Below are 25,019 nucleotides of genomic sequence, written 5' to 3'. Positions count from 1 at the left end.
GGGGGTAAATTGTGCCAGTGATTTCTGAAGTAAAACAGAACATTTTAATGTTATGAACCGTAATGCTATATGAAAGCAAGATAAATTCAATACACAATTACTCATTTAAAGTTTATTTAGATATTGTCACCCTGGAATACCATAGCATGCGTTTTTCCTACAATGGTCAATTGCATAGGGATTTTGTATTGAACATAACTCTGGATCACAGTGTCATAGAGACAAGGGGGCGGGCTCATTTTACTCAGACGACCAATCAGTCTCTCAGGATCATTGTGAAGCTATCAAGCCATGCCCTAGCAACCATTTAGAGCACCATAGCAACACAATATATGATATTTGTGAATCATTTCAGGCCAAAAGGCTTTGGCAATAGATGCCTGTTGACATAGCGCTGTCAATTATGTAACATATAAGAATAAAGTGACTAGGCTAATTTCTAAACATCCTATTGTGACATAGGCCACTTAAAAACGGAATAAAACTTCTCTTTAATAACATAGTGCAAACTCAAAACTGAAATCAGTGTTAAATTAAACAAATAGCAGGCAGGCCTAAGTCAAACAATGATGAGGCATGCCCATCTCCTCACTTCTCAAGATTATCCCCTGTGAGTATGTAGGTCTAGGTGGTCTGGATCTGGCACAACTTAACCCAGGCCCTTTGGCACAAATCACCCCAGACCCACAAGTTTGAAAAACTAGCATGATCCAGCAGTTAAGAGCTAACATCATGCTAACTGTATAGACTCATTGTGTAGCCTACTAAAGCACTAAAACATGTGTGAAATGTTTTCAAACTTGTCTATAATTGTTCAGACACTACAATCAAAAAACCTTAATCATAGAAACTTTACTTTGAAAGGGAAAAAACAGTTTTTTGCACTAAAATGTGCTTAACTCTCATGCCATGTGTCTCTCTTCTTTGGAGGACGAGTAAAAGTGATTGCTTTTCAAAATTATGTGGTCACATGACCAATTTCTTCTATGGTTTTCCAGAAACAAGGGTGGAACTACTTCCCCCCGGCACAAATCACCCCACTCTCCCCCTACAGTATTTTTTTTTGGCAATTGATGCCAAAAATAAAGGAATCAAAGATACAGAAATTTTATCATTGTCACATTACTCATAATGCAAGAGGTCAGTGTGCTGCTAGTAATAATTCAGAATCTGAGATGGGCACAGTCTGTTTAGAAACACTTTTATGTGGTTTCATTTCTTTTTTTTCTTTTTTTTTAAGCTTCTTCCATCAGAATAAATTGCTGTTATCCAACCCATCAGCTGCATTGAAGTTATTTCACCAGGAGGGCCAGATGTCACCATTGTACTATGAATAAGAAATTAAAAACCTTTTAGTTGGTTCATTAAAAATTTGTCACATTTTTAAATGCATATTGTTCTGCATAAAAAAATAAATAAAAATAAAAAGTATATTTAACTAGAATTCAAACAAATAATACTTTGTGTGCCAGAGGTTATACCTGGATGCTGTAAAATGTGGCTGTCCACTCAGTCAACTCATCCTCATTCTCACAGCACAGATACCTTAAAGAAAAAAGACCCAGAGACAAATTAAGGTGAGCAGGGACATGGAGATGTGGTAGAATTTAAATGTTCAAGGATGTAGCCAACTAGTAAAATAAATTGTCTAACTGGTCAACTAGTAACTAGTCATTGTTTATTATAACAAAACAGGTCAGAACAAGGATGTACAATAAAATTTCCTGTCATATGCAAACCTATATTTTATAAATTAATGGATTTAATAGAATAAAAAAATAAAAGTAAAAAAAATAGCAAAACAACTAGAATTTTTTAACAAAGTAATGCATTTGAACTATTTGCAAATATATATTTTTACTGAAAGACTTTCCACATTCATTAGGTTCTGAAGGGGGTGGATTGGAATCCACTGCTGCTTCAATGTGTATGTAATGAGTGATTATAATCAAGGTATTAATCAATATTTTTCCTTCTAAATATCAAATGAGTTGGATGACTTTTCTGGATTAGCTCTCCTTGAGAGAAAGAATGTATTATCTTGATGTTTTGAGAATACTCTCCTGTTTATAGTTAGAGCCTGGCCAAATCCAACCTTGAAAAAGCTGTGTCAGTGTGTGTGTTAGTCTTCTTGCTTACAGGTTAAGGAACCACTGGCATTATTGGAGATTGACTGAGTTGTTGTTCTGGACAGGCTGGCGCCCAGTAACCCAAATCTGCGACCTGGAAGGTCACGACGCACCTAACTTCAGGGTCCGAGTGTCAGCTGCCTAATCGATGGAGATATGCTTCCGTATGTTGGTATATGTGTGGAAAATTACTATGTTTATCTATTTCTTAGCCAATCAGAAACTGCAACCTGAAGCAAGGAAGTAGCTTAGACCTTGGTGTAGGGTATAACTGCTGTGATCTTTGTAACCGTAAACGGGGCGGCCTACGAACTCCTGTGTGAGTCTTGAAGCTGACTTCTGCTGATGAAACTGCAAACTATTTTAAGTAAAACTTTTCTTCAATTTATTATAATTCTGACTCCGGTCTTCTTTCAAACATCTGGTCCTTGGGTCCTAAACTGTTACCCCCTAACAGTAAATTCACAATATGAACACATTCATACTACATTTTCTAATACTGCCTAACACTTCATAAAACTATCATAAAACAGTCAAATATGTAATGTTTAGCTACTTTCATCTTTCCTTACACTCTTTTAACTAAAGCGACACACTGTACATGCACACTGTACTGTACATTGGCTTCTGTAGTACAGTAAAGTCCACCTTGTTTGATTTGATTGGTCATTTTAAACATTTTGACATTGACAAGCAGTGTTTTATAGAGCGCTGCATAATGGAGTGCAGCAGAGCAGCATTGTGCCTTTAAGAACGAAAAACATCTAATATGTACGAATCCCCTAAAAGGACACGGTGGCGGTAAAAATATTGGATGGGAGGAAAAAATATTTTTTAAAGCTTTGGTGTTCTCTCACAAAACCTGATTAATTTAAATTTCCTGATAAATAATCATTAATTATGCAAAAGACATTTTATCAAACTAAGTGTTGTAGTATGACCAGTAGGAGACCAATTTGGTGACATGTTAATGATTTTTGTAGTAACGCTTTTCGGGTTTTGCACTTTGCAGAAGGTCCCTTCGGACTCGCCGCCTGCTCAGAGATCAGTTTATATTATAATGCTTGTTTTGAGGAAAATTTATCACTCCACAAACCAAAAATAAAAAAAAGAATTCACCTTTTTTAGCAATAAAATGTTATATGAAAATTATATATGTTCCTCCCATCCCAACCATGTCCCTTTTAGGGGCTCCATAAATATTAGATTGTTGCATGTTGCTTGATATGTCTGGTAAATACTTTTGATGGAAATGTTTGAGGTCCATATGCAACTGAATGTTCAATATTGAGGAAGACTAAATAAAAATCTGCTACAGACTCACCACTGCTGCTTGTCGTGAATCAGCATTAGTCCCCATCTGTAAAGAAAATAAAAGAAATTACTACACAACACAAACTGCATCTCTCTACATGAGTTTATACTCATGAGATAAGTGAGATAAGCTCTGGAGTAGATGTTGTGTTTAAGTGCTCTTGGTTCATTACGGGGTGGGTGGATGCAGTTTGCTCCGGCAACCATGATAGAGCTTGAGCTCTTTGGCAGGATATTCCCTCTCGCACTGAGAACCCTGAAATAGCAGAAGCCTTCAGAGATTAAAGATCGATTCATTCTCTTTAGTTTTTCACTCATGCAGTCTCTCAGTGTATTTATTGCTTCAGATTTGTTTATGAATTTCTTATGCTTAATGCAGCTGGTGTGTAACCATACAGTATGAATGTTTACACTTGCACACACCTGTAGTTCCTTGTGCAGTCTGAAGGTGTTGCCAGAAAGCTCACAATGACGAAGGTGGAAGTTTCTGCTACTTTCACTTTTAACCTCACAGACATGCAATGGCCCACTCTTACATAGATTCAACTTATTCTCTGCACACACACACACACACACACACACATTAGCAAACAACTACTGCACTGCTCCTAAAACAACTTAAGCAATGTTAATGCACTAGACTATAACACAGGATGTAGTTTCTTATTCACTTAATTGTTGTGCATTCTTTATTGCACCATATTTTGTCACTACACTACCAGTAAAAAAGTTAGGACACACTTGATTTGGAGTCTAGAAAAAAAAAAACATTCTTGTGACCTTATTAACGTTTTGAGCAAAAAAGTATATTGCTAAATTTATGGAAGTTTTGTAGACAGAAACATTGAGCCAAAATATGAATCTCATTGCAAAATTAAAATGTATACTTAAAAAGCATCTCAGAAGCTACAATATCGGATATTAAATAAATGAAAACTATTTCTGAACGCAAACAGATAAATTAACATTGAAAACAAGAATTTAAATGTGTATTTTTCAATATTCTTGGAATATCTTGTGATGTGTCACACTGAATTTTTTCATCTATGATGAATAAAATAGATTTTCAAAGAAACTATGCATTGGTGTTTGTGTGACAAGACATACCGAGGTACCTCATGATGCTGATGATGTATTGATTCCTTTTAATCAACAGGTGGCAGTGACAACTAAGTGAGAAATAGAGCGGCAAGACTCTTTCCTGGTAATGCAGTGTTCTCTCTATTATAAAATAAAGTAAAATCCCACTCATCAAAAAAAAAAAATATATATATCTTAATCACCAAGTACATCAAAGTCAAGTTACCACATTCAGAGTCATGTCCAAAAAATAAAGCTCCCATATTCATAAAGTACATTTTGAACACGACACCATGTTTTGGTACAACAGAATATTAGATAAAAAAAATTAACAAAAACTATGATGTTAAAATGCACTTTTAATTTAAGAATGTTAGATGAATTAAAGCTTTTGTCATTGTTCCCTATTGCACTGGACCAAAAGCAGTCAAATGTCTGAGGGGATGTTTCATGGCCAAGTTTATCTAAAATCATTTAGGTGTCGTATTTGAATTTGAAACCAGTCATTTTTGCCTCTTAACATAGAACTAAAGCAGTAAACTAAAGCAAAACAACATGGCACTAAAATGAATGAATCAATCAGAAAAACAACTAAAATATAAAAAAACAGAAAGGTCATTTTTATTTTCATGTGTCATTGATCAATGCCACTTTCAGAATAGGATGAAATCTCACCCATGTCCTCTTTCTCTATAATCTCATAGCAGCTCCAGAACTCTTCATTGGCTTGCTGAATTCCTTTAAGCTCCAGAACCACAGACACCAACTTGAATACTGTCATATCCGCCGCAACCTAACACAGAGTACACACAAAGAAAACTTCGACACTGATCTGCAACAAACAGAGGTGTAGTCCACACAGGTAAAGTACGTAATTACATAAATTTAAGTTAGGATTAAATGTCCACCTGAACGAGAACCTCTGCACCATCCTCTTTCTTCTCCAGGTAAACAGCACAAATGGTGCTGGATGGAGTTCGACTCAAGGTCCTCTGAAATATAATCAAGTCAGCAATTAATGTCAAAAATCTCAGAAATACAATAATATTCAGTATCGCCATCAAATCAACACGAGGATTTCTTTACACAGACACACAGATTTTACAACTCCTTATTAACAGCATTTAAAAATGCCCTTAACATAATAATGCAATGTGTCCTGTGAACTCTGACCTGGGACATGTGTTTATTCAGGATGACAGACGTCATGTTTAGCTGCCTCTGAAGGTCAGACTCTGAGACCTGTGAAAGATGCTTCATCTCAGTCATCATTCTTCAGGTTATTAACGCCATATTCGAAATATTCCTAATGAATATTTAATTGATAAGAGCATCAGTTGATCTCTATGTCAGCGTGTGAATCAAATTTCAATAAACATTTAAAGCCACACTGTGTAACTTTTGGACCTCTAGCAGTTGAAAAAGTAAAACCCTATTTAGGCTGTACTAATCTATGTGGATGAATGCTATTCTGGGCACCGATGTACATTTGGATACAGGACATCTTATTCGATCGGATAGACAAGTAAATAATGTCTTTTTTGTTTGTTTTACAATGGGTGATTCCCTGGAGGTTTGCCATTTTCAATGACCCATAATCTAATTTTCTTGTTTGTTGTGACAAGAAACTTTCAGCTTCATGCTACCCACAGCTGGGTACAGATATGATGTGACATGCATGGGTGAATGACGCATGTATGCAATTTCCTGCAAAATCTGTGCCGACAACTCTAAAATTGTAATAATTATTATAAGTTTATCAAAGTATATTAGGGTGAAGACATAGTTTGGATTTTTTTATTTTAAATAATTTTTTTATTGTAAAAATAATGTAGCTTTAACTTAATACAATAATAAATGAATTAACAGTCATCAATGTAACTAACTAATGTGATAAGTACCAACATTAAAGACAGACTCACATTAAAAATGCTGCAGTAGTTTTGGATCAATTCCTCCACCACCTGAGATGCAGTGATATCTGTTCCATCTGTCTGAAAAAGTGTTGGACCGAATACGATACCAAGGTTTCGTACAGTCATCTGATTCTCATCAGACAGGTGCTGAACACTGACAAAGCAGAAATTTCAGGTCAAGTTCTTGGATGTACTACTAACAATAACTACATATCCAACTACATTCCTTATGATCAATTCAAATCAACCAGTCGTAGTCACAGAAATATTTTTAAAGCATATTAAACACTATCTATCCTATCTAGACTTAGGGATGCTTAGAAGTTATCATAGTGATTTGGTTAGTACTTTGTAGCTTTTAGACAGCTGAGCAGGTCACATGTCATATAATATACCAAATCAGATGGTGTATGAGGACTCTGAGTGTTTCTCTGTTAACATCTGGGAGGTTTGAGAGGAGAATCTTGTATCTATTAATCTTCTCACTTCTGTTCTCCAGACCTGCAGAGTGTTAAAAAAAGTTACTTGCTTACAGTAGTGTTGGGCTACTCCCACTTTCTAAGCAGTTTTAAACATCTCATCTTACATTACTCCCAATTTTTATTTACCTGCAGCTCTAAGCCAGCTGTCGCTGTTCTCTTGTCCGTTTAACACTCCGTCTTTGACCTCCCTGAGAAATCGTTTTAGCGTGTTAGCCACATCGTCCACAGAATACTCAGACTCACACCACGTTACACTCCGTGCATCATTTTGAAATCTCTCCAGCAGTTTGGTCACATGAGAATTAATGCCACTCTTTCGGTAGATTCCTGATGACAACAGTCCTAAAAATAAAAAAAGTGACATTATGTTTGTGTTTTGAGTATACCAAATCTTGCCATTTATTTTATAAAATTCTATTTCCCTACTATTAGCAGTGTGATTTACTTGGTGGCAGCATGAAGAAAAATAATTGTATCCAGTTTAGTACACTTTAATTAGAATTTAAAGTCACCATGAATTCAAAATGGACAGTTCTTATTTTTTATGGAATATTGCAGTATTTTTTATAAATTATTTATCCCTGCACATCATTATTGTTCATCATTATCTTCCCTTCCCTCTTGCAGCTACATCTCTTCTCTCTTACTCATATGAGATTGCAGATACCACAAACCACAATGGTGGTCCGATGGACAAAATCAAGTCCTGCCCTTCATTTTTCTTGTTCAAGAAGCCGTTCCACTCGAAAGTAGATCACAATAGGGAAGAAAAGACTAGCACAACTTCTGTTTTATGTCGACTTTAATAAACAAAGAACAATAGACTAGTGTATCTCAACCTTTTTGACTCACACACTCACAATTTTCACCCAATTAAATACTTTAGAGCTTAACATAACTAGAAATATGTTTTAGCTTATTTTAATGCTTGTTTTGTCATATTTAAAATAATTTTTCATTTCTACAACAGAATGTTTGTGCTTTCTTCTGTAATGTGAATGTGTGTTTGTATACCGTAACGTGTTACATGGTCCAGGCAGCGGTCAATAGTCACAGGGACACCCAGGTCAGTGAGTTGCTGCTGGGATAGCGGCTGATCTCCAGCACCGGATTTCTGCTGAATGTAGGTCTGCCAGCCCACAAAATGAGGCCTGCGGTCAGCTAGCAAATGCAGGGGTCCACCCCGCCACACCATCACCAAGGAGCCAGAACTGTCAGAGAGAGCTACGTACACACACGCATTCATATATATATATATAAACATATAGTAAATATACATTTCATATGGTCTCAGATCGGCACATGATTGTGTGCTATAACTGTGTGCTGTAACTCACTGAGTGTGACCAGCTTGCGCAGGTCGATTGTTTGTACGTTGTCTTCCAGTAACACCTGCAGTTTGAAGCCGCTCAGGCAAAACCAACCAATGCCATGGCTGCCCTCTGTGCAGCGCAGGCGACCCAGACGATCACAGGTTCCACACACACCAAACAGTGCAGGAGGCAGCACAGCCTAAATAAGAAGGAAGTGGATCAGTTTATTTTGCCAACATATTAGAATATAAGATAACCATTTTATTTAATAATATAAAGCAGCTTTACAGAACAATGCATGGAAGGCTGCAAGGAAGTAGAGATTAACATTTAGAAAAAAAAAGAAAGAAAAAAAGTCTCACAAAAGGCTGCATTTATTTGATAATAATACAGTAAAACAGCATTAATATTGTGTAGTATAATAGCATAATATATAACAGTATAATGTTGTAAAATATTATTGCAATATGAAATGTACTTTATTCCTGTGATGGAAAAGAAACTTGTCTTATTATAACTTAATGATGAAAACAGTTGTTCTGCTTAATATTTTTGTGGAAACTGTAATACTTTTTTCAGGATTCTTTGACAAATGGGAAATAGAACTCTTTTGTAACATTATTAATGTCTTTACGGCTTAAAGGGATAGTTCACCCAAAAATGAAAATTCTGTCATCATCTACTCATCCTCAAGTTGTTCCAAACCTGTTGTATGAATTTCATTTTTCTGCTGAACACAAAAGAATATTTTGAAGAATGTTTGGTTACCCATATTCAATGGGCCCCGCTGACTTCCATATTATGGAAAAAAAATAATTATGGAAGTCAATGGGGCCCAACAATTGGTCGTTTGGTTACCCACATATCATCTTTTGTGTTTAGCAGAAGAAAGAAGTACAGGTTTGGAATGGATGATGACAGATTTTTTAATTTTGAGTGAACCAAAAATTCTTTAATGTTAATTTATTGTGTCCATGCTGAATAAAAGTATTAATATCTTTTAAATAAAAAAAGCACCCCATTTTGGTCCAGTTTGAAAACCCATAGTCTACTGCTCTTGTTTGTCCTCACAATATGGTATTTTCAAATGAGTGTGTTTAAAAAACGAAATAAATAAATAATTTGATCACCATGGCAATAGCCCGAATCCAGTTCTTGGCAATGCTGCCATCATCGGTTCCAAACAGATAGACTTTCCCCTCCTCAGAGTACAACTCAAAGGTGTGCTCATAGCTGCCAGCCAATTAAAGAGAACATGATGAATATAGCGCACAAAAGGATTCATGTGGTAAAAGTAAACTCAATTCAAGTTGAAGTTCATGGTTTATTACCCATGTTTCCCTGGGCTGTTGACAGAGAGGCAGATGATTTCACTGGTCTTCATGCCACCACACTTGTTGTGGCTCTGTTCATTCTTAAAGTAGCTAAACATTCCATCACCAAGACAGCACCAACGCTGAGTGAAATCTACAATAGTCACAAAAAAGGTTCATAAACACAGACAAACGCACACACACCATGAAAACGTATAGATTACTAAAGCCTAAAAAGCCTACAGTAAGCTATTACATTTGAAAATGTCCTAAAACAATATAAAGGTTAATATAATTAAAATGTAATTATAAATGTCAATTCATGACTTTTTAACTTTAATCTAATTTTGGAAGACAAACACATCCTCACCAGCACACAAGGCTTAGTATCCTTGAGATTCACTGGCTAGTCATCATACAGCAATTTACTAAACCAATGAAACTACGAGGGCTCCACACACCTGCTTTGGTTTTGTGGTCTGTGATTGGCCGACTTGATGAGGCAGTCTTAAAAAGGCAGCCAGAATGGGATCGATTGGGCACATCTTTAACCACTGGCGTAAAAGACTCTGATGAAGAACAAAACAAGATGAGTTTAAACATAAAAGCTGAACCCATGAAACTTCTGAACCTGTGTATCTAAACACATATACATTAGAGTTTTGTATGTATTTGTGCACCTGAGTTCAAGTTCTGCATAAGTAGCTCCGCTTGTACTGTTTGGCCACTATGTTTTGCCAGAGACAGTGGAGAAGGGTATTCTGGGATACCAGTGTTGCACTTGATATCCGCCCCACAATTCAGCAGCGAGAGAGTATCCAACAAATCAGGAAACTGCACCGCTGAACACAGAGCCTAAGAAACCCAGAAAAACCAGACATGAGAGAGCAGAACATTCATTCGATGTGCATTTAGTGTCATTTATTTGGCATTTAGATAGAATTGACTAACTCTGTTGAGTGCCTCCTTTTGACCAAAGAGTATGTGGTATTTGCGATATTTTCCATTCTTGTATTTTGCTGTTATGTGTTGGAGACGTTGCTCGCTGTTAGCGTTCGCACTGAGACTTTCACTCGGGGGAATATTCGCTCCCCAGAACTGATTAGCTTTGCCGTTACCCAGCAGCAGAAAAACCTGGCAACGCAAAATGAGATCAGACATCATCCAGAAAGAGAACGGCACAACTGCAACTGCAAACTATCAATATAACTCTCAGATGTAACTGAGGCAGCGTATAGACTGGATGCATCACATTCATTGTACCCTGATGAGGTCATCAGTCCACACTCGTTCATCCAACTTCAGACTGCGAACCTTTGACACGCTCTGGCCCAGGCTTCTGTGTGCACCTGTTATCACACAAATGTGTGCGCACTTATGAGCAGACATATACAGTACATAGCTGCTGCTGTCATTTGTTAATATTTGTATGTACCTGCACATTTTTCACACAGCAGAACACACAGGTTGATTGACGCCCACTCTGGCATCGAAGAGCCGCAGTCCGCACATAAGCGGTTTGATGGCACACGCCAAATGCTCTCACACACTCCATCACATGACAGAGAGCGACTCACACACTCATTAAGTAACTCGCACCATTTCTGCTTCTCACTCACTGAATTCACCACAAAACTACAAACAGAGAGAGAGAGGCATACAAATGAAGTTAAAGCAATTTTAATTGATGTAGGGAGTTTACAGTTTCATCATACAGTTTCACCCTCGGTTCAAATCATGGGCCTGATACAAATACATATATATTTTTAAACAGAAAATATAAGAATAAAAGCTAATTCAAAATATGCATAAATATTATAGTAGTATATAAATAATACAAAAATAGCTGAACAAATGCTTTCCAGTTTTGTGTGCAAAAAGTGAAAAGTTTTTCACAAAAAGCATTTACCTGAATGCTCTGTATGGAGTGGTGAGCGTGAAAGAGCGCTTGTTTTCTCCATCTCTCACATTGGCCATTCGCATGTCTATGTCAGTGATGCCTACACCCTGAAAATATTCCTATATACAAAACACAAACACAACTAATCTATCAGATAAACCCCCCCAAAACATTTAGAAAGACAATTATTCACATTCAGACTCACACCTCGTGGCTTCTGAAGAGGAACAGTTTGTCCCTGCTGATAAGTGTGTAGACTTTGGTGCGTGGTGACAACATCTCCAGGTTGCCCTCGAAACAAATATTCACACTACCGCTCTTAAAGAACAGATTCCGGGGCTCCAGACTAGCTTTGCGTTCACTCAGAATCTTTTCAATGCAGCCCACCCAGTCATTTCTTTCCTCTGTGAAAATACACACAATATAAATGTATGAAAATCATTCTGTAGATTTTAATTACACAGCCTGAAAATAGAGGTGGTCAGAAGAAAACATTGACAAATACACACGAGTGCTTTCTGCTCGAAACAGGAAAGTCCGGCTCTGACTGTAGAGCTCAAATCGTAAATCTCCGACACTGACCACCTTATCGACAGATTCCAGAGACACCATCCTTTTAGAGTACACCTCCTGTCACACAAAGAGAAAGAGAAATTCTGTATTACACTTGAGTCAAATTTATTGAAATTCCATTCAAATGTTGTTTCACAGGGTCTGCAAACAGGACAAGAAAAGCACACAATGAACAATGCTATACTGTAAACAATAAACGCTATACTCAATAAATAAATATAAAAACAAAAGGGATCAGGGATACATTTAGCATATTTGGAAATTGAATTGTTCCCCTTATTTTTTACTATTAATTTGCCTTTGGCGCCATCTATTGCTCACTAAGTATAATATTGTACATTTGAATGTGGTGGTGCCTAAATTCAGCTGTAGTATTTAAAATTATATTTTAGTTTATAGTGTGTGTTTTTTTTTATTTAGTTAAACAAAACTTTAGCAGATAATCAGTATCTGCCAAAATTGACAGAGTTATAGAGTAATGATACAGTAGTAGTGACAGTTATAATAATAAATCAGAGTTGGAGTGCAGAGGACTGGCAGTGGAGAAAAATGTCATTCTTGATAATTATTATTTGATTATTACTATCTCAGAGCGAGTGTGCCTCTTATCAATAAAACTGTTAATCATAAAAAATATATGCCTCTTTTCTTTTTTACAGTCTGACTCTGAACACTGAGTGTTGTTAGGCTGCATAGACTAGGTCAGCCGGAACCAGGAACACTTCCTAATTCATATAACACCCGATGCACTCGTTACATCATAAGAAGAATGGCATCTACGCTAATGCTAGTCTTTCTGTTTTTCCAAGGTTTACTGTAGTCAGCCGGATCTGGGCCGGATCAGTTCAGATGGAGGATCTGCGCCTAGACACGACCACAACGCATCCCTAAACTGTCAGCAGAGATTTTGTCAATACACTCTCCCCTGTGAAGGCCTCATCGACACGACAGCCAGTGGCACAGATCCTCAACAAACCTGCCATCTCCATACTGGTGTGATGACTCTGATCTCCAACCAGATGGAACTGGATAAAATATTCTGAATGTTCTGATCCAATCTGACTTCTGACCTGTAATGCTGCCTGGATCATAATCATACACTGTTCGCTCGTTGGCCAGAGGAGAACTGGCCCCCGACTGAGCCTGGGTTCTCCCAAGGGTTTTTTTCTCCATTCTGTCACCTGATTGAGTTTTAGTTCCTCGCCACAGTTGCCTTTGGCTTTTGGCTTGCTTAGTTGGGGACACTTAATATTCAACAATATTATTGATCTGCCTGCATTGACACCATTATATGAGAACTGAACTGAGCTGGACGATGACATCACTGTTTTCTCCAGAGCATATAACTAATTATACGTAAATGATATGTATTAACTAAATTAACAACTTTTTTACAACAAAAATGAACCATCACTGAACTTGCTGCTATTTTCTTCTAGATCTACAGCAGAAACAAACTTTGTTGCATTATTTTCCTGTTTTCACTGTAAAGCTGCTTTGAAACAATCTTTATTGAAAAAAAAAACAATATAAAATAAAGGTGACTTGACTAAGGTTTCTAAAAACATCAGGCAATTGATAAACTTTCTAAATTCCAGAAACTTTAAGTCTAGATTTAATCATTGTGACCGAAACCAGGCATCACCGTTCATCATCGCATTATCATCATTCCCTCTCTCCATTCCGATCATTTTCTAGCTTGTTTGAACAATAAATACTTAACTTCCTTAAATAAAACAAGACTGGACTTTTTTATAGTCATTCTGGAAGGAAAGGAATGTGTCTGGTGAACGAGGAAATCTATATATTTATTCTGATTGGAAGGATCTAATTGCAAGGGGGATATTGCAAAATATTTACTCACAAGATTACAGAGCGGATGTATGGATAGAGAAGAAAAAAAACAGACTGATTGATTTATTCATCTATTTTACCTTGATGTATTGAAAATATCTCAAATATTCGGAGTCCAGCTGCACCCATCGACGCTGGTAAATCTTGCCACTGAAATTACAAACACAAATATTATAAAACAAAAATGTATGTAATAATTATAAATATAAATAAAACCACAGATTTCAAAAAAGAGGCTTAGTTATAAAGTCGTTAAAGACACTCAAGTCACAATTCTTTCTTACCCTTTTGGAGGAGTTTTCTCCAGCCAGCCAGCTTTAATAATCTGACGGAACTCCTCTGAGATATCAGGAAACTCTGTACATCGGATATCAATACTGTCCTCACTAAAATAAACAAACGCTGTATTAATACAACAGAATAATTCTAATTTCTCTTCCACTGCAGGCTAAAGTAAACACACAAAACAAAATAAAATTATCTACACAAAAGAATAAAAAACAAAACATTTTTTGCGCTTCATGCACACACCGCTCTCTTTGAGTGACTGTCTCTTTTTTGTCCTCTTCAGCTTTCAGGTTGATGAAACACTTCTGCATGTCTCGCAATAGATCCTCCTGTTGGAAGACAAACAAGCGTTGATGAAAATGATAAATAAAAGCACCATTGTTTAAAATTTTGGGGTCAGTAAGAATAGGAAAATTCAATAATAGGAAAATATTTGTATCAAAAGTGACATGAAAGACTAATAAATTCTATTTAAAATGCTGTTCTTTTGACTTTCTATCGAAGAATCACGTGAAAAATGTATCACGGTTTCCACAAAAATATTAAGCAGGACAACTGTTTTCAACATTGATAATAATAATAAATGTTTCTTGAACACAAAATCAGCATATTACAATGATTTCTGAAGGATCATGTGACACTGAAGACTGGAGTAATGATGCTGAAAATTCAGCTTTGCCATCACAGGAATAAATTACTTTTTAAAATATATTCAATTAGAAAACAGTCATTTTAAATTGCAATAATATTTCACGATATTACTGTATTTTTAAGCAAATACATGCAGCCTTGATGAGCATAAGACACTTTATCCAAAATTATTAAAAAAATCTTACCAACACCAAACTTTTGAACTGTAATATATATTTAGCAAGAACTTTGTTGTAGAAAAGAATATTTATTAGACAAAAACTAAAGATGTACTATGATGAACTTGATGGCACAGCTGTGAGAGTGAGTGGTACATTTTCTCTACCATACAAGCCCAATAGGAATGGCTATTTAACCAACTTTCACATTGACAGAACAATATACACACTCAGTCACAGACACAAAATTTACCTTTGAAGACATTTTCTGGGATTGTGGTGTGTGTACCTTTGAAGAATGCAGAACACATTAATCAATTAATTATCAAAACATAAACCAACAGAAAACAATGAAGAACATATGAATAACATGTGGCTTCTTTAACATATTGGAAATATCTATAAAATACAGGATGATCAGGTCTTTCCTGGCACAGTTTCAAACCATCTTGAGTCTTGATATAATGGGGGGAAAAATTGGGGAAAAAATGAAGGGTCTCTAAAAAAAGTAGACTGGTTTAGTTTTGAGTTGTAATAAGGAATATTTCCAGCCCAATTTACATAAATGACTCAATCTGGACAACGCTTAGCATACAGTATGACCTATAAACCTGATGTAAGGCTATATGACATTAATTACAGAAATAGAAAAACATCTCTTCCGCCTCACCCAAATTTACTGTAACAAACACAATGAACTGAAGCCACCAAACCTGATGCACAGCATTTCTAAAAGTTCCCCAGCTCAGACATTAAGAAACATAAAACCTTTGAAAGATATCAGAAGGAACAATAGTCCTTTCAGTGCACACAATAATGCTCTTCTTCACTGTGGTTAATTTGGGGAAGTAACTCAGATTGGTGGTCTTCATGAAACCAAGATAGCTAAAAAAAAAAAATTCCGCTTCCACCATTCCGCTTGTGTGCAAAAACACACACAATAAAAAGCAGTAAGTTAAAAAAATAAAAAGTAAAAAAGTAAAACTGTTTACAAAAATGCACACGTGCAGAAATAGACACTCATAGGCTACTTTAATGTGAATATTAGAGGAATAAAGATTAGTTTAATATCAGATGTTGGTAAAATATCACAACCAGAGTAAAACACTTTATAGATTTAAACTAGGCTACTGAATGGTTTACTTAAGAGCTAGTGTTTAAGAAACATTTTATGTAAAACAACACGTATCCAATCTCAAACCAACACATTCTTCTTGAAAAATCTAGGATTATGATATATAATCATCCTTACTACTATATCATTACTTATAGTGATATCTGATCAAATTGTGCTACAGTTTATGATGTTAGTAACAGATAAAATAAGATAAGTTACCTGTGTGCAGTCCAAGCCCTACTGCATTACAAGGCATTTATAAACGTACACGCGCGCGGTCACAGAGCTCTATTTGGAAAATGAGGAAGTTTATGACAGGTGACAGAACCATCCCTGCAATTCCTCAGATAACTTTATAAAAACTATTATTTTCGCTTCAAAGACACTGCTTTTAATCCTGTGAGTTCAGCTAATCTCAACATTTATTGGCCAAACTCATTTTTTTTAAACTAGAGGAAGCTTATAAATGTTGAATTTCAAAAAAAAAAAAAAAAAAAAAAAAATCTTTGAAACACACGTGTAAGGGCACAATGTTGGATAAGCTACTTCTGAAGAAAGATGATAGATCCAGACTGTTTCTTTCGGTCTCATGCTCCCTACTGACTCGTCTCAAGCAACTGCTGAGAAAACTATTATGTAGATTTAGACTATTTGTTGACGTTAAAGGGATAGTTCACCCAAAAATGAAAATTCTGTCATCATTTACTCACCCTCAAGGTGTTTCAGACCTGTAAGAATTTCTTTTTTCTGCTGAACACAAAAGAAGATATTTTGAAAAATGTCTGTAACCAAACAGTTGATTGACCCCATTGACTTCCATAGTATTTTTTTTTCCTACTATGGAAGTCAATGGGGTCCATCAACTGTTTGGTTACAGACATTTTTCAAAATATCTTCTTTTGTGTTCAGCAGAAAAAAGAAATTCTTACAGGTCTGAAACAACTTGAGGGTGAGTAAATGATGACAGAATTTTCATTTTTGGGTGAACTATCCCTTTAACGATCGTGTATGTGTGCATGTGCATTCTACAGTAGTCTGTAGTACTACTGCCCTCTAATGGCTGCAGCAGGGGTTGTTATAAGAGTTTTGACTGAGGTAGGCACCACGAAGTTCAAATTGTACCACAATTCTAGTGTTAACTATTTACGATGGAAGATGTGTTTTTGCAAGTAAGAAATGTAGGCTAACTAGATTTTTATATTTGCATTGAAAAAAAATTGGTATTCTGAGTTTTTTCGGGCGTTTTTAGACAAAGGAGGAAAGCTAGACTTGCAAGCACGAACGCTACAATTTGAAAGTCTAGTGCCACAGTCATAGACATAATAATGTCTAAATAATTTATTATGTGTATGGCCACAGTTTCCACTGCTTTAAATCTATGCTTTAAATGCGTAAACACTCTGCGCATGCGCGGTAGTGCAGCAAGCGATTGGGGGAGAGCTGCGCGCGAACATCAAAACATTTGTTCAAACTCAAAGTCGCTTCCGCAATCGAGGTGGTGAGACACATGCTGTTTTTCAATGAACATCCGTAAAAAATAAATGCAAATATGCAAAGCAATAAAGTTGAAGAACTTACGAACAAGTTAGAAGGGTGAGTCATCAAATTATATCATATGTAACGTTACATCTTGCCGTTTTTATCAATACATTAGAACTTTGATTACGACGTAAAATTGTTGTTGCATGTAAGTTAGCATGTAGAACATGCTTTGATTGTGTGTGTTTTCCTCTTATTGCAGATATCTGTCTTTAGACACGGAAAAGATGGACAAATTCGACAGGTACTGAAACACCATGCTTATGTAATTGTCCATCACTGCTGTTAATATAAAGATCTAATCTCGGGTGACAGTGTCACCAGCTAGAATATGTATTTTACTGCCCCTATTGATTTGATGTCATGTGAAATGATACCTTGCAACCACATAATTTGTTACGGTGTATATTTTTTCGTTTTGTTTTATCATACTAAAAATGTGAGATGTAGATATTTATTTAGTATATACCCTCCCACACAAAATGAATACCTATTGGGAGACCCAGCTAGCTGTCACCTTTTTGGTAAATACACCTTAGCACAGGTTTGCTCAAAGTTGTGGCTACAGAAAAGTAATTATACATTTTATCCTTAATTGTATTGAAAAAAGATACAGTTCATTGAACATGTTGACTTTTTGTGACATGTTGCATTACTTGGGGTAAGTTGTCAATAGAGTCTGTTAGCATAGCAATTGTGAAACAAGGCTAAAATGTATTGGTAACATACAAACATATTGTGTTGGCCAATAAATTTCATATATAATGAGTAGTGTAAATTTAATTTAAAACTAATCTGACTACTTGCTCTGACCTGATATAAAAACTCTTTTTTTTTAACTGTTAAAGGTGCTCTAAGCGATGTCACACGTTTTTTGGGCCAAAACATTTTTTGTCACATACAGCAAACGTCTCCTCACCATCCGCTAGCTACCTGTCCCCTGAACACACTGTAAAAAAAAAAAACGCAGTCTCTGTAGAGTAGACACCACAGGCTCCACAAACTGCAAGAAAAACAAACGGCTCACCCGCACCACAAAAACATAACAAACTGTTCTAGCCAATAACCGACAAGAATGATTTGGGGGTGGGGTTTGGGGGGTTAGTGCGCGGATGAGGAGGAGGGAGGGTCTAGCTAGCCTCCGTTTTGTTTGACAATACTTCGAACGTCAACAAGAAGTGACGTCACCCAACATCACTTAGAGCACCTTTAACTGTCAACTTCACATGTACAGTCACCTCTGGCTCTGACTGACTAGGGTATTGGTTAACAAATTTGTAATTAGCATTTAAAACGAAAAATTCAGCTTGCAGATATATATCTTTTTTTCTCAGTCAGAATAAAAATTTATGCCAACTACAAACTTTGCGTTTGACAAAAAGCATATTTTAGTGTGCTTGATATTAGTATTTGAGTGTATTTTTGTGTTGTTCCTGTGTAACAGTTATTGTATTATTTTTGCAGGTACCGGCAGGAGGGGAAGGAAGCTGCCATGCGTGGTGAGCTGCCTCGTGCCCTGGAGCTGTTTCAGCTGGCTTACCAGCTGCAGCCGAGTGACAAGCTTAAGAAACGGGTCCAGGCCATACAGGATCTCATTCAGAGAGATGAAGAGGAAGACGAAGAGGAGGAAGAATTTGTGGACGTGAGTGATAGTGGATTGAAACTTTATAAAGGCCTCTACGATAAATTGTATGACCATCAGAAAGAGGGTGTGGCGTTCCTGTACAGTCTCCACCGGGATGGAAGGAAAGGGGGAATCTTGGCCGACGACATGGGCCTTGGAAAGACCATTCAGGTCATTTCATTTTTGTCAGGGATGTATGATGCAGAGCTGGCCAATCATACCCTGTTAGTCATGCCAACCTCGCTCATAAAGAACTGGGTGCGTGAGTTTGCCAAGTGGACCCCCGGAATGAGGGTGAAAGAGTTTCACGGCGCAAGCAAAGCTGAGCGGAACAGGAATCTGGAGCGAATCCAACGCAAAGGAGGAGTTATCATTACCACCTACCAGATGCTCATCAACAACTATGAGCATCTTGCATCATATAACCAGCGTGAGTTCAAATGGGACTATGTCATCCTGGACGAGGCCCACAAAATCAAAACCTCATCCACTAAAACGGCTAAAAGTGCTCACGCCATACCTGCTAGACACCGTGTGCTACTTACGGGCACTCCTGTACAGAATAACCTACGAGAGATGTGGGCATTGTTTGACTTCGCTTGCCAGGGGTCGCTGCTGGGAACCTCTAAAACATTCAAAACCGAGTATGAGAATCCAATCACACGTGCAAGGGAGAAAGACGCCACGCCTGGGGAGAAAGCTCTTGGGCTGAGGATTTCTCAGAACTTGATGGACATTATCAAACCTTACTTTTACAGGCGGACCAAGGCAGATGTTCAACACAAAAAGCAAAAACGTAAAGAAGGCTATCGAGACGAGGAAGATCAAGAGAACAAATGTCCAAACGCCAGCGAAGGTGCAGAGATGCCATCGCTGACACGAAAAAACGACCTCATTGTGTGGACGTACCTCAGTTCAGTCCAGGAGGACATTTATAACCAGTTCATCTCGCTGGAGCATATTAAGGAGTTGATGATGGCTACCAGGTCGCCGCTGGCAGAGCTCACAGTTTTGAAGAAGCTCTGTGACCATCCCAGACTCCTCTCGAATCGAGCCGTGATTCAATTAGGCCTGGAGCACGGTTCCTCCTTTGACTCCACCCATCCAGACATTGAAAGCGAGTCGGCTGTGAGTCAGATCGACTGCATTTCAGATGAAACTTTGGTTAGAGAGTCAGGAAAGCTGCAGTTTCTTGTGTCTCTAATGGAATGTCTCCGTGAAGAGGGGCATCGGACCTTAATCTTCTCACAGTCAAGGAAGATGTTAGACATCATGGAGCGTGTCCTGCGTAACAAAAACTTTCGCCTGCTGCGCTTGGATGGCACAGTGACACACCTGGCAGAAAGGGAGAAGCGTATCACGCTGTTCCAGACAGACAAACGCTACACAATCTTCCTCCTCACCACTCAGGTGGGTGGAGTCGGGATCACGTTAACTGCAGCAAACCGTGTTGTGATCTTTGACCCCAGCTGGAACCCTGCGACAGATGCTCAAGCTGTGGATCGCGCCTATCGAATTGGCCAAACTGAAGATGTCCTCATCTACCGACTCATCACCTGTGGCACTGTGGAGGAGAAGATCTACCGCAGACAGGTAAATAAGAATCTTCACTGTGTAGTTTTCAGGGTTAAAAAAAGATTCAGGGCTACATGATTTGGCCAAGAAATGCTTTTGCAATTATTTCATCATCATGTATTGTGATTGTAATTTGAAATGCGATATGATAAACACATAAGTTTTCATATTGCTGCTGCTTGGATATCCAGGCAAAAAGAAGTAGAACAGTTTGAATCACACTAAAACGGATGCACAAAAACTACAAACTAACAAGCATTGCCTAATGTCTCCAAATAAATGTTTTGCCAATATTCACTTTTTAAAGTTTTTTAAAAGGAAATATGGACCAAGTAAAAAAAAGTAGGCTAATCTCTGCATTCGTATTGAACCGGTTTCTTTTTAGTCCACTTCAATTGTTAGCTTTACATTCACTTAATTAGACTTTCAATTCATGATGCTGTTTTTTTATTTTTTAATACAATCACCCTCAATTATATTAAGTGATATTTGTATGTTAATTCTAAAAAGTAAGGCAGAAATATATTAACATTGTAATTTTACAATTGAACTTTGAAATAAAAAAAGTGATCATATTAAATAACCCAATTTCAGAATCTTCACTGTAGACTATTTGTATTTCTTAAATCTTATCCTGTTGTGGTTTAATCATTGTACTAAACTATATCACAATACGTTTTTCTTTTTTAATTGTACTGTTAAGACAAAAAAATGTAGACAAAGTGTTGATGCAGCTTCCAGGCATAATTTTTCGTTAAGTACAACAATTCAGCTTTTGGCAAGCAATTGGTTTTATGTCATGTAGTAATGAGAACTAAAAGCTAGTTTTCTGATGTCAGTAAAACAGTACCTGTAACAGTTTTTTCCCCCCCTGTGTTTCTATATCTGCAGGTGTTTAAAGACTCTCTTATCCGGCAGACAACCGGAGATAAGAAGAACCCGTTCCGATACTTCAGCAAGCAGGAGCTACGTGAACTGTTTAAACTCGAAGACACACGTTCTTCCTCCACTCAGCAGCAGCTTCAGGCGATGCACGCACAAAACCGCCGCTCTGACACCAACCTGGACCAGCACATCGCTCGCCTTCACAGCATGGAGATGTTCGGCATCTCCGACCATGACCTCATGTTCTCTAAAGAGGCGGCAGCCGATGAAGATAATCCTGAGGATGCAGAGTCCCATCAATACATACAAACGCGTGTCCAGAAAGCACAAGAGCTCATGCAGGCAGAGTCAGAACTTCACGGCCAGCTCATGGACAGCGTGGCCCAGAACACCGAACCGGCTTGGCTCAGGCAAACAGGGCAACCGAAATCTGCTGGTAGAGACCGGCCGGCCCCTCCTCGTATCAAAAACGAGCCAGTGACAGTGGATTTAACTCATTACAGTTTCGATGAGGCAGAACTGGAGGTAGATGAGCAGAACTCTCTGCCAGTTGAGGAAGTGGTTGAAGTTGTAGGTGAAGAAGTGGAATTTGTAGGTGAAGAAGTGCAAGTGGAGGTTAGCCCTGATGCCGACAAGCTAGCTCGCAATGTGATCACGCTGGATGACAGTTCAGATGAGGCTGACAAGCTGTACGGTAATGCAACATCTGAGCATCAATACTCACAGCACAGCTTCTCAAGTCCTTCTCACCAGTTTCCAAAGTTGGAAGAACTTTCTGTAGCGTCTGATACTCTTGATAATAGAGAGGATCAGGCAGACGAGCCACATTCAATGGTTGTTTCTTCACCCCCTCCTCGACATGAGGCCACAGCGGGAGAGTCTTTTAAAGCAGAGGTGGAAATGCTTCAGGGAAACTTCAACCTGCAGCTGGAGGACAGTGCAGAAATGTTCTCCGTTGAAGAAGAAGTTTGTGAAGTGGAGGAGTCGGTAGCAGAGGAAAGTCCTGAGTTTCAACTTCAGATGGACATCAGTGGAGAAAGACTGGAAGAAACAAGTATCCATGACAGCAGACAGGATGGTAAACAAAACAAAAGTGAAATCAGTGAGTTCTGCAACAATAACAATGCTGAAGTCAGTAACTGTAACGGTGAGGTCAGCAAGCATGAATCTGCTCCGGACACACCTGCGGCCGACTCCTTTTTGCATTCTGTTCGTAGAAAGAAAACGCAGGTCATCTCTGACACTGAAGAAGAAGAAGAAGATGAGGATGAATCAGAGAAGCCATGTTTAACTAGCAGTCCATTCGGTGATGGCCTTAGCAGGTTGGGCTCTTCCACACCAAAATCCACTTTGACTGACAGAGCTCGACTCCGCCGCAGCTTGAACACTTCTGTGGCATCGAGAAGGTCCTTCGTTGTGTCCATGCTGGAGAATGAATCTGATGAAGAGTCAGCAGAGCCCAGTGAAGATAAATCCAAATCTTATGAGACATCTGAAGCAAATGAAAGTCATGCAGATGAATCAGTGGAGGAAGAGGAGCCGCCCAGTGGAGATAAAACTGAATCCTATGAGATATCTGAAGCAAATGAAAGTCATGCAGATGAATCAGTGGAGGAAGAGGAGCCGCCCAGTGGAGATAAAACCGAATCCTATGAGATATCTGAAGTAAATGAAAGTCATGCAGATGAATCAGCGGTGGAAGAGAAGCCGCACAGTGGAGATAAAACCGAATCCTATCAGATATCTGAAGCCAGTGAAACGCATGCAGATGAATCAGTGGAGGAAGAAGAGGAGCCCAGTGGAGAGACTTTAAACACAGAAGAGTCTAAAAGTGACGAGGAATTTGAGGAGGTGGAAGAGAGTGTGGAGTCAAGAGGAGACCAGGAATGGCACAGCGCCCTGCTTGAATCCACTGCTGATGTTGAGCTAGACTCTGGTGAAATGATGGACCAGTGTGCCCCTAAAACATCCCCTATGGAAACGCACATTCTTCCTGTTAGCTCCACAAGCAGTGACGTGACTGCTGCTAAAGCCTCTGAGAACACGTACGAGTCGCTGGTTCTGTCTGGGAAACAGAGTTTGGCAGAGGGGAGAAAGCAGGAGGCTCTGGATTTCTTTCTGAAGGCAATAGACATTAATACTGGTGACGCTGAAATCCAACTCTTGATTATTCAGTTGTACAGGCAACTTAGCCAATAGGGAAATTAAAATGCACACGGCCGTATAAGACTTCATCTTGTTGACAAACTGTTTGACATGCCTTTTTTTTCCTCTGCCTGTTGTTTAAAAAGAAATTGCAGACTGAATGTGACTGAAACATACATAACTGACCAGAGGAACTAGTTAAGAAAAATATGTTGTGCATGCTAATCGTGGTCATGGACTTTTGTTGTTTTTTTGTATGTTTCATTTCTTTGGTTTAAAAACTGTTCAATTTATCATATTCTGAAATATACATTTATTGTGGAAGAAAACAAAATAAAATTTCAAAGGTTTAAGCTTATTTCCTGCATGATTCATTCCAGATATGAATCTATATGTTATATTCTTAAGTTTTCTTAATTTTAAGGTTTTTTTTCCCACATTAACTTCATTTCGGGCAAGAGTTTCTAACTTTGTTTGTGCCCCTCAGTCTGAAGCTCTTGACTAAAAAGTCCTCTGTTTTAAAGGAACATTCAGGGTTAAATACAGCTTAATTGACAGCATTTGTGATATGCTGTTTATCACCTCATAAAGTAGTTATTTTCTGTGGTAATTAACTGTGTGTCACAGATTTAGCATGTACTTTACTTGATGTATAGAGAATATACAGTATGGAAGCAGGCTAGGTTAAGATTACTGGTCTACCTGTATAGGGTGTTGTATGGAAGCTTGTTTCCGTCTCAAAATAAAACATTTTAAAAGATAATTGCGACTTTTTATCTCACAATTGCGAGTTTACATCTCGCAATTCTGACTTTATTTCTTAGAATTGCGAGATATAAAGTCAGAATTGCGTGAAATAAAGTCCCAATTGCGTGTTATAAAGTCAGAATTCTGACTTTTTTTCTCGCAATTGCGACTTTATATCACGCAATTCTGACTTTATAACACGCAATTGCGACTTTATTTCTCAGAATTGCGACTTTATTTCTCACAATTCTGACTTCATATCTCGCAATTGTGAGGGAAAAAAGTCAGAATTGTGAGATAAAAAGTCGCAATTATTATTATTTATTTATTATTCATTGGCGGAAACAAGCTTCCATAGTGTTGCTAGCTTATTGGGAAGGTTTTATCCCGTGAAAGATGATCATCTTATCATTGCA

General features: G+C 37.8%; 2 protein-coding genes across 3 annotated transcripts; one reads left to right on the top strand and one right to left on the bottom strand.

Annotated features, from left to right (window-relative positions):
* Nucleotides 1-92: 92 nt before the first annotated feature.
* On the bottom strand, nucleotides 93-16,360 carry arap1a (ArfGAP with RhoGAP domain, ankyrin repeat and PH domain 1a). Of its 2 annotated transcripts, none has more exons than XM_084414775.1 (29): nucleotides 16,308-16,360; nucleotides 15,225-15,260; nucleotides 14,406-14,491; nucleotides 14,159-14,260; nucleotides 13,955-14,024; nucleotides 11,957-12,077; nucleotides 11,655-11,851; nucleotides 11,457-11,566; nucleotides 10,983-11,182; nucleotides 10,811-10,896; nucleotides 10,499-10,681; nucleotides 10,228-10,402; nucleotides 10,009-10,116; nucleotides 9,566-9,701; nucleotides 9,365-9,467; nucleotides 8,259-8,433; nucleotides 7,936-8,145; nucleotides 7,048-7,263; nucleotides 6,835-6,940; nucleotides 6,446-6,593; nucleotides 5,697-5,765; nucleotides 5,432-5,515; nucleotides 5,199-5,316; nucleotides 4,551-4,664; nucleotides 3,867-3,997; nucleotides 3,617-3,715; nucleotides 3,454-3,489; nucleotides 1,482-1,545; nucleotides 93-1,327 (listed from the first exon to the last, which is right to left on the bottom strand). In XM_084414775.1, the coding sequence occupies exons 2-28, from the start codon at nucleotides 15,234-15,236 to the stop codon at nucleotides 1,531-1,533; spliced, it is 3,210 nt and encodes a 1,069-aa protein (XP_084270901.1). In that variant the 5' UTR covers nucleotides 15,237-15,260; nucleotides 16,308-16,360; the 3' UTR covers nucleotides 93-1,327; nucleotides 1,482-1,530. The 2 variants fall into 2 exon arrangements, with proteins under 2 accessions (XP_084270901.1, XP_084270900.1); XM_084414774.1 differs by having other exon boundaries at nucleotides 3,617-3,699.
* A 1,200-nt stretch (nucleotides 16,361-17,560) lies between these two features.
* ercc6l (excision repair cross-complementation group 6-like) lies at nucleotides 17,561-24,610 on the top strand. Its single transcript, XM_084415032.1, has 4 exons — nucleotides 17,561-17,681; nucleotides 17,830-17,871; nucleotides 19,092-20,844; nucleotides 21,718-24,610. The coding sequence occupies exons 1-4, from the start codon at nucleotides 17,638-17,640 to the stop codon at nucleotides 23,908-23,910; spliced, it is 4,032 nt and encodes a 1,343-aa protein (XP_084271158.1). The 5' UTR covers nucleotides 17,561-17,637; the 3' UTR covers nucleotides 23,911-24,610.
* Nucleotides 24,611-25,019: the final 409 nt, after the last annotated feature.

The sequence above is a fragment of the Rutilus rutilus genome (assembly GCF_951802725.1).
Source record: "Rutilus rutilus genome assembly, chromosome: 7".
Taxonomy (NCBI): Eukaryota; Metazoa; Chordata; class Actinopteri; order Cypriniformes; family Leuciscidae; genus Rutilus; species Rutilus rutilus.
The sequence above is the reverse complement of the archived record's forward strand: the minus strand, read 5'-3'. Positions and strand labels throughout refer to the sequence as shown.

What these genes read in the sequence shown, in the direction of transcription:
- arap1a (XM_084414774.1), bottom strand. An exon ending in GAGAAAACTCCTCCAAAAGG is followed by an intron (nt 14,025 to 14,158) that starts GTAAGAAAGAAT and finishes TTGTAATTTCAG; the next exon opens with TGGCAAGATTTACCAGCGTC. An exon ending in TGAATAAACACATGTCCCAG is followed by an intron (nt 5,516 to 5,696) that starts GTCAGAGTTCAC and finishes ATTATATTTCAG; the next exon opens with AGGACCTTGAGTCGAACTCC.
- ercc6l (XM_084415032.1), top strand. Translation starts at nt 17,638, where the DNA reads ATGCAAAGCAATAAAGTTGAAGAACTTACGAACAAGTTAGAAGG. An exon ending in CTTACGAACAAGTTAGAAGG is followed by an intron (nt 17,682 to 17,829) that starts GTGAGTCATCAA and finishes CTCTTATTGCAG; the next exon opens with ATATCTGTCTTTAGACACGG. An exon ending in AGAAGATCTACCGCAGACAG is followed by an intron (nt 20,845 to 21,717) that starts GTAAATAAGAAT and finishes CTATATCTGCAG; the next exon opens with GTGTTTAAAGACTCTCTTAT.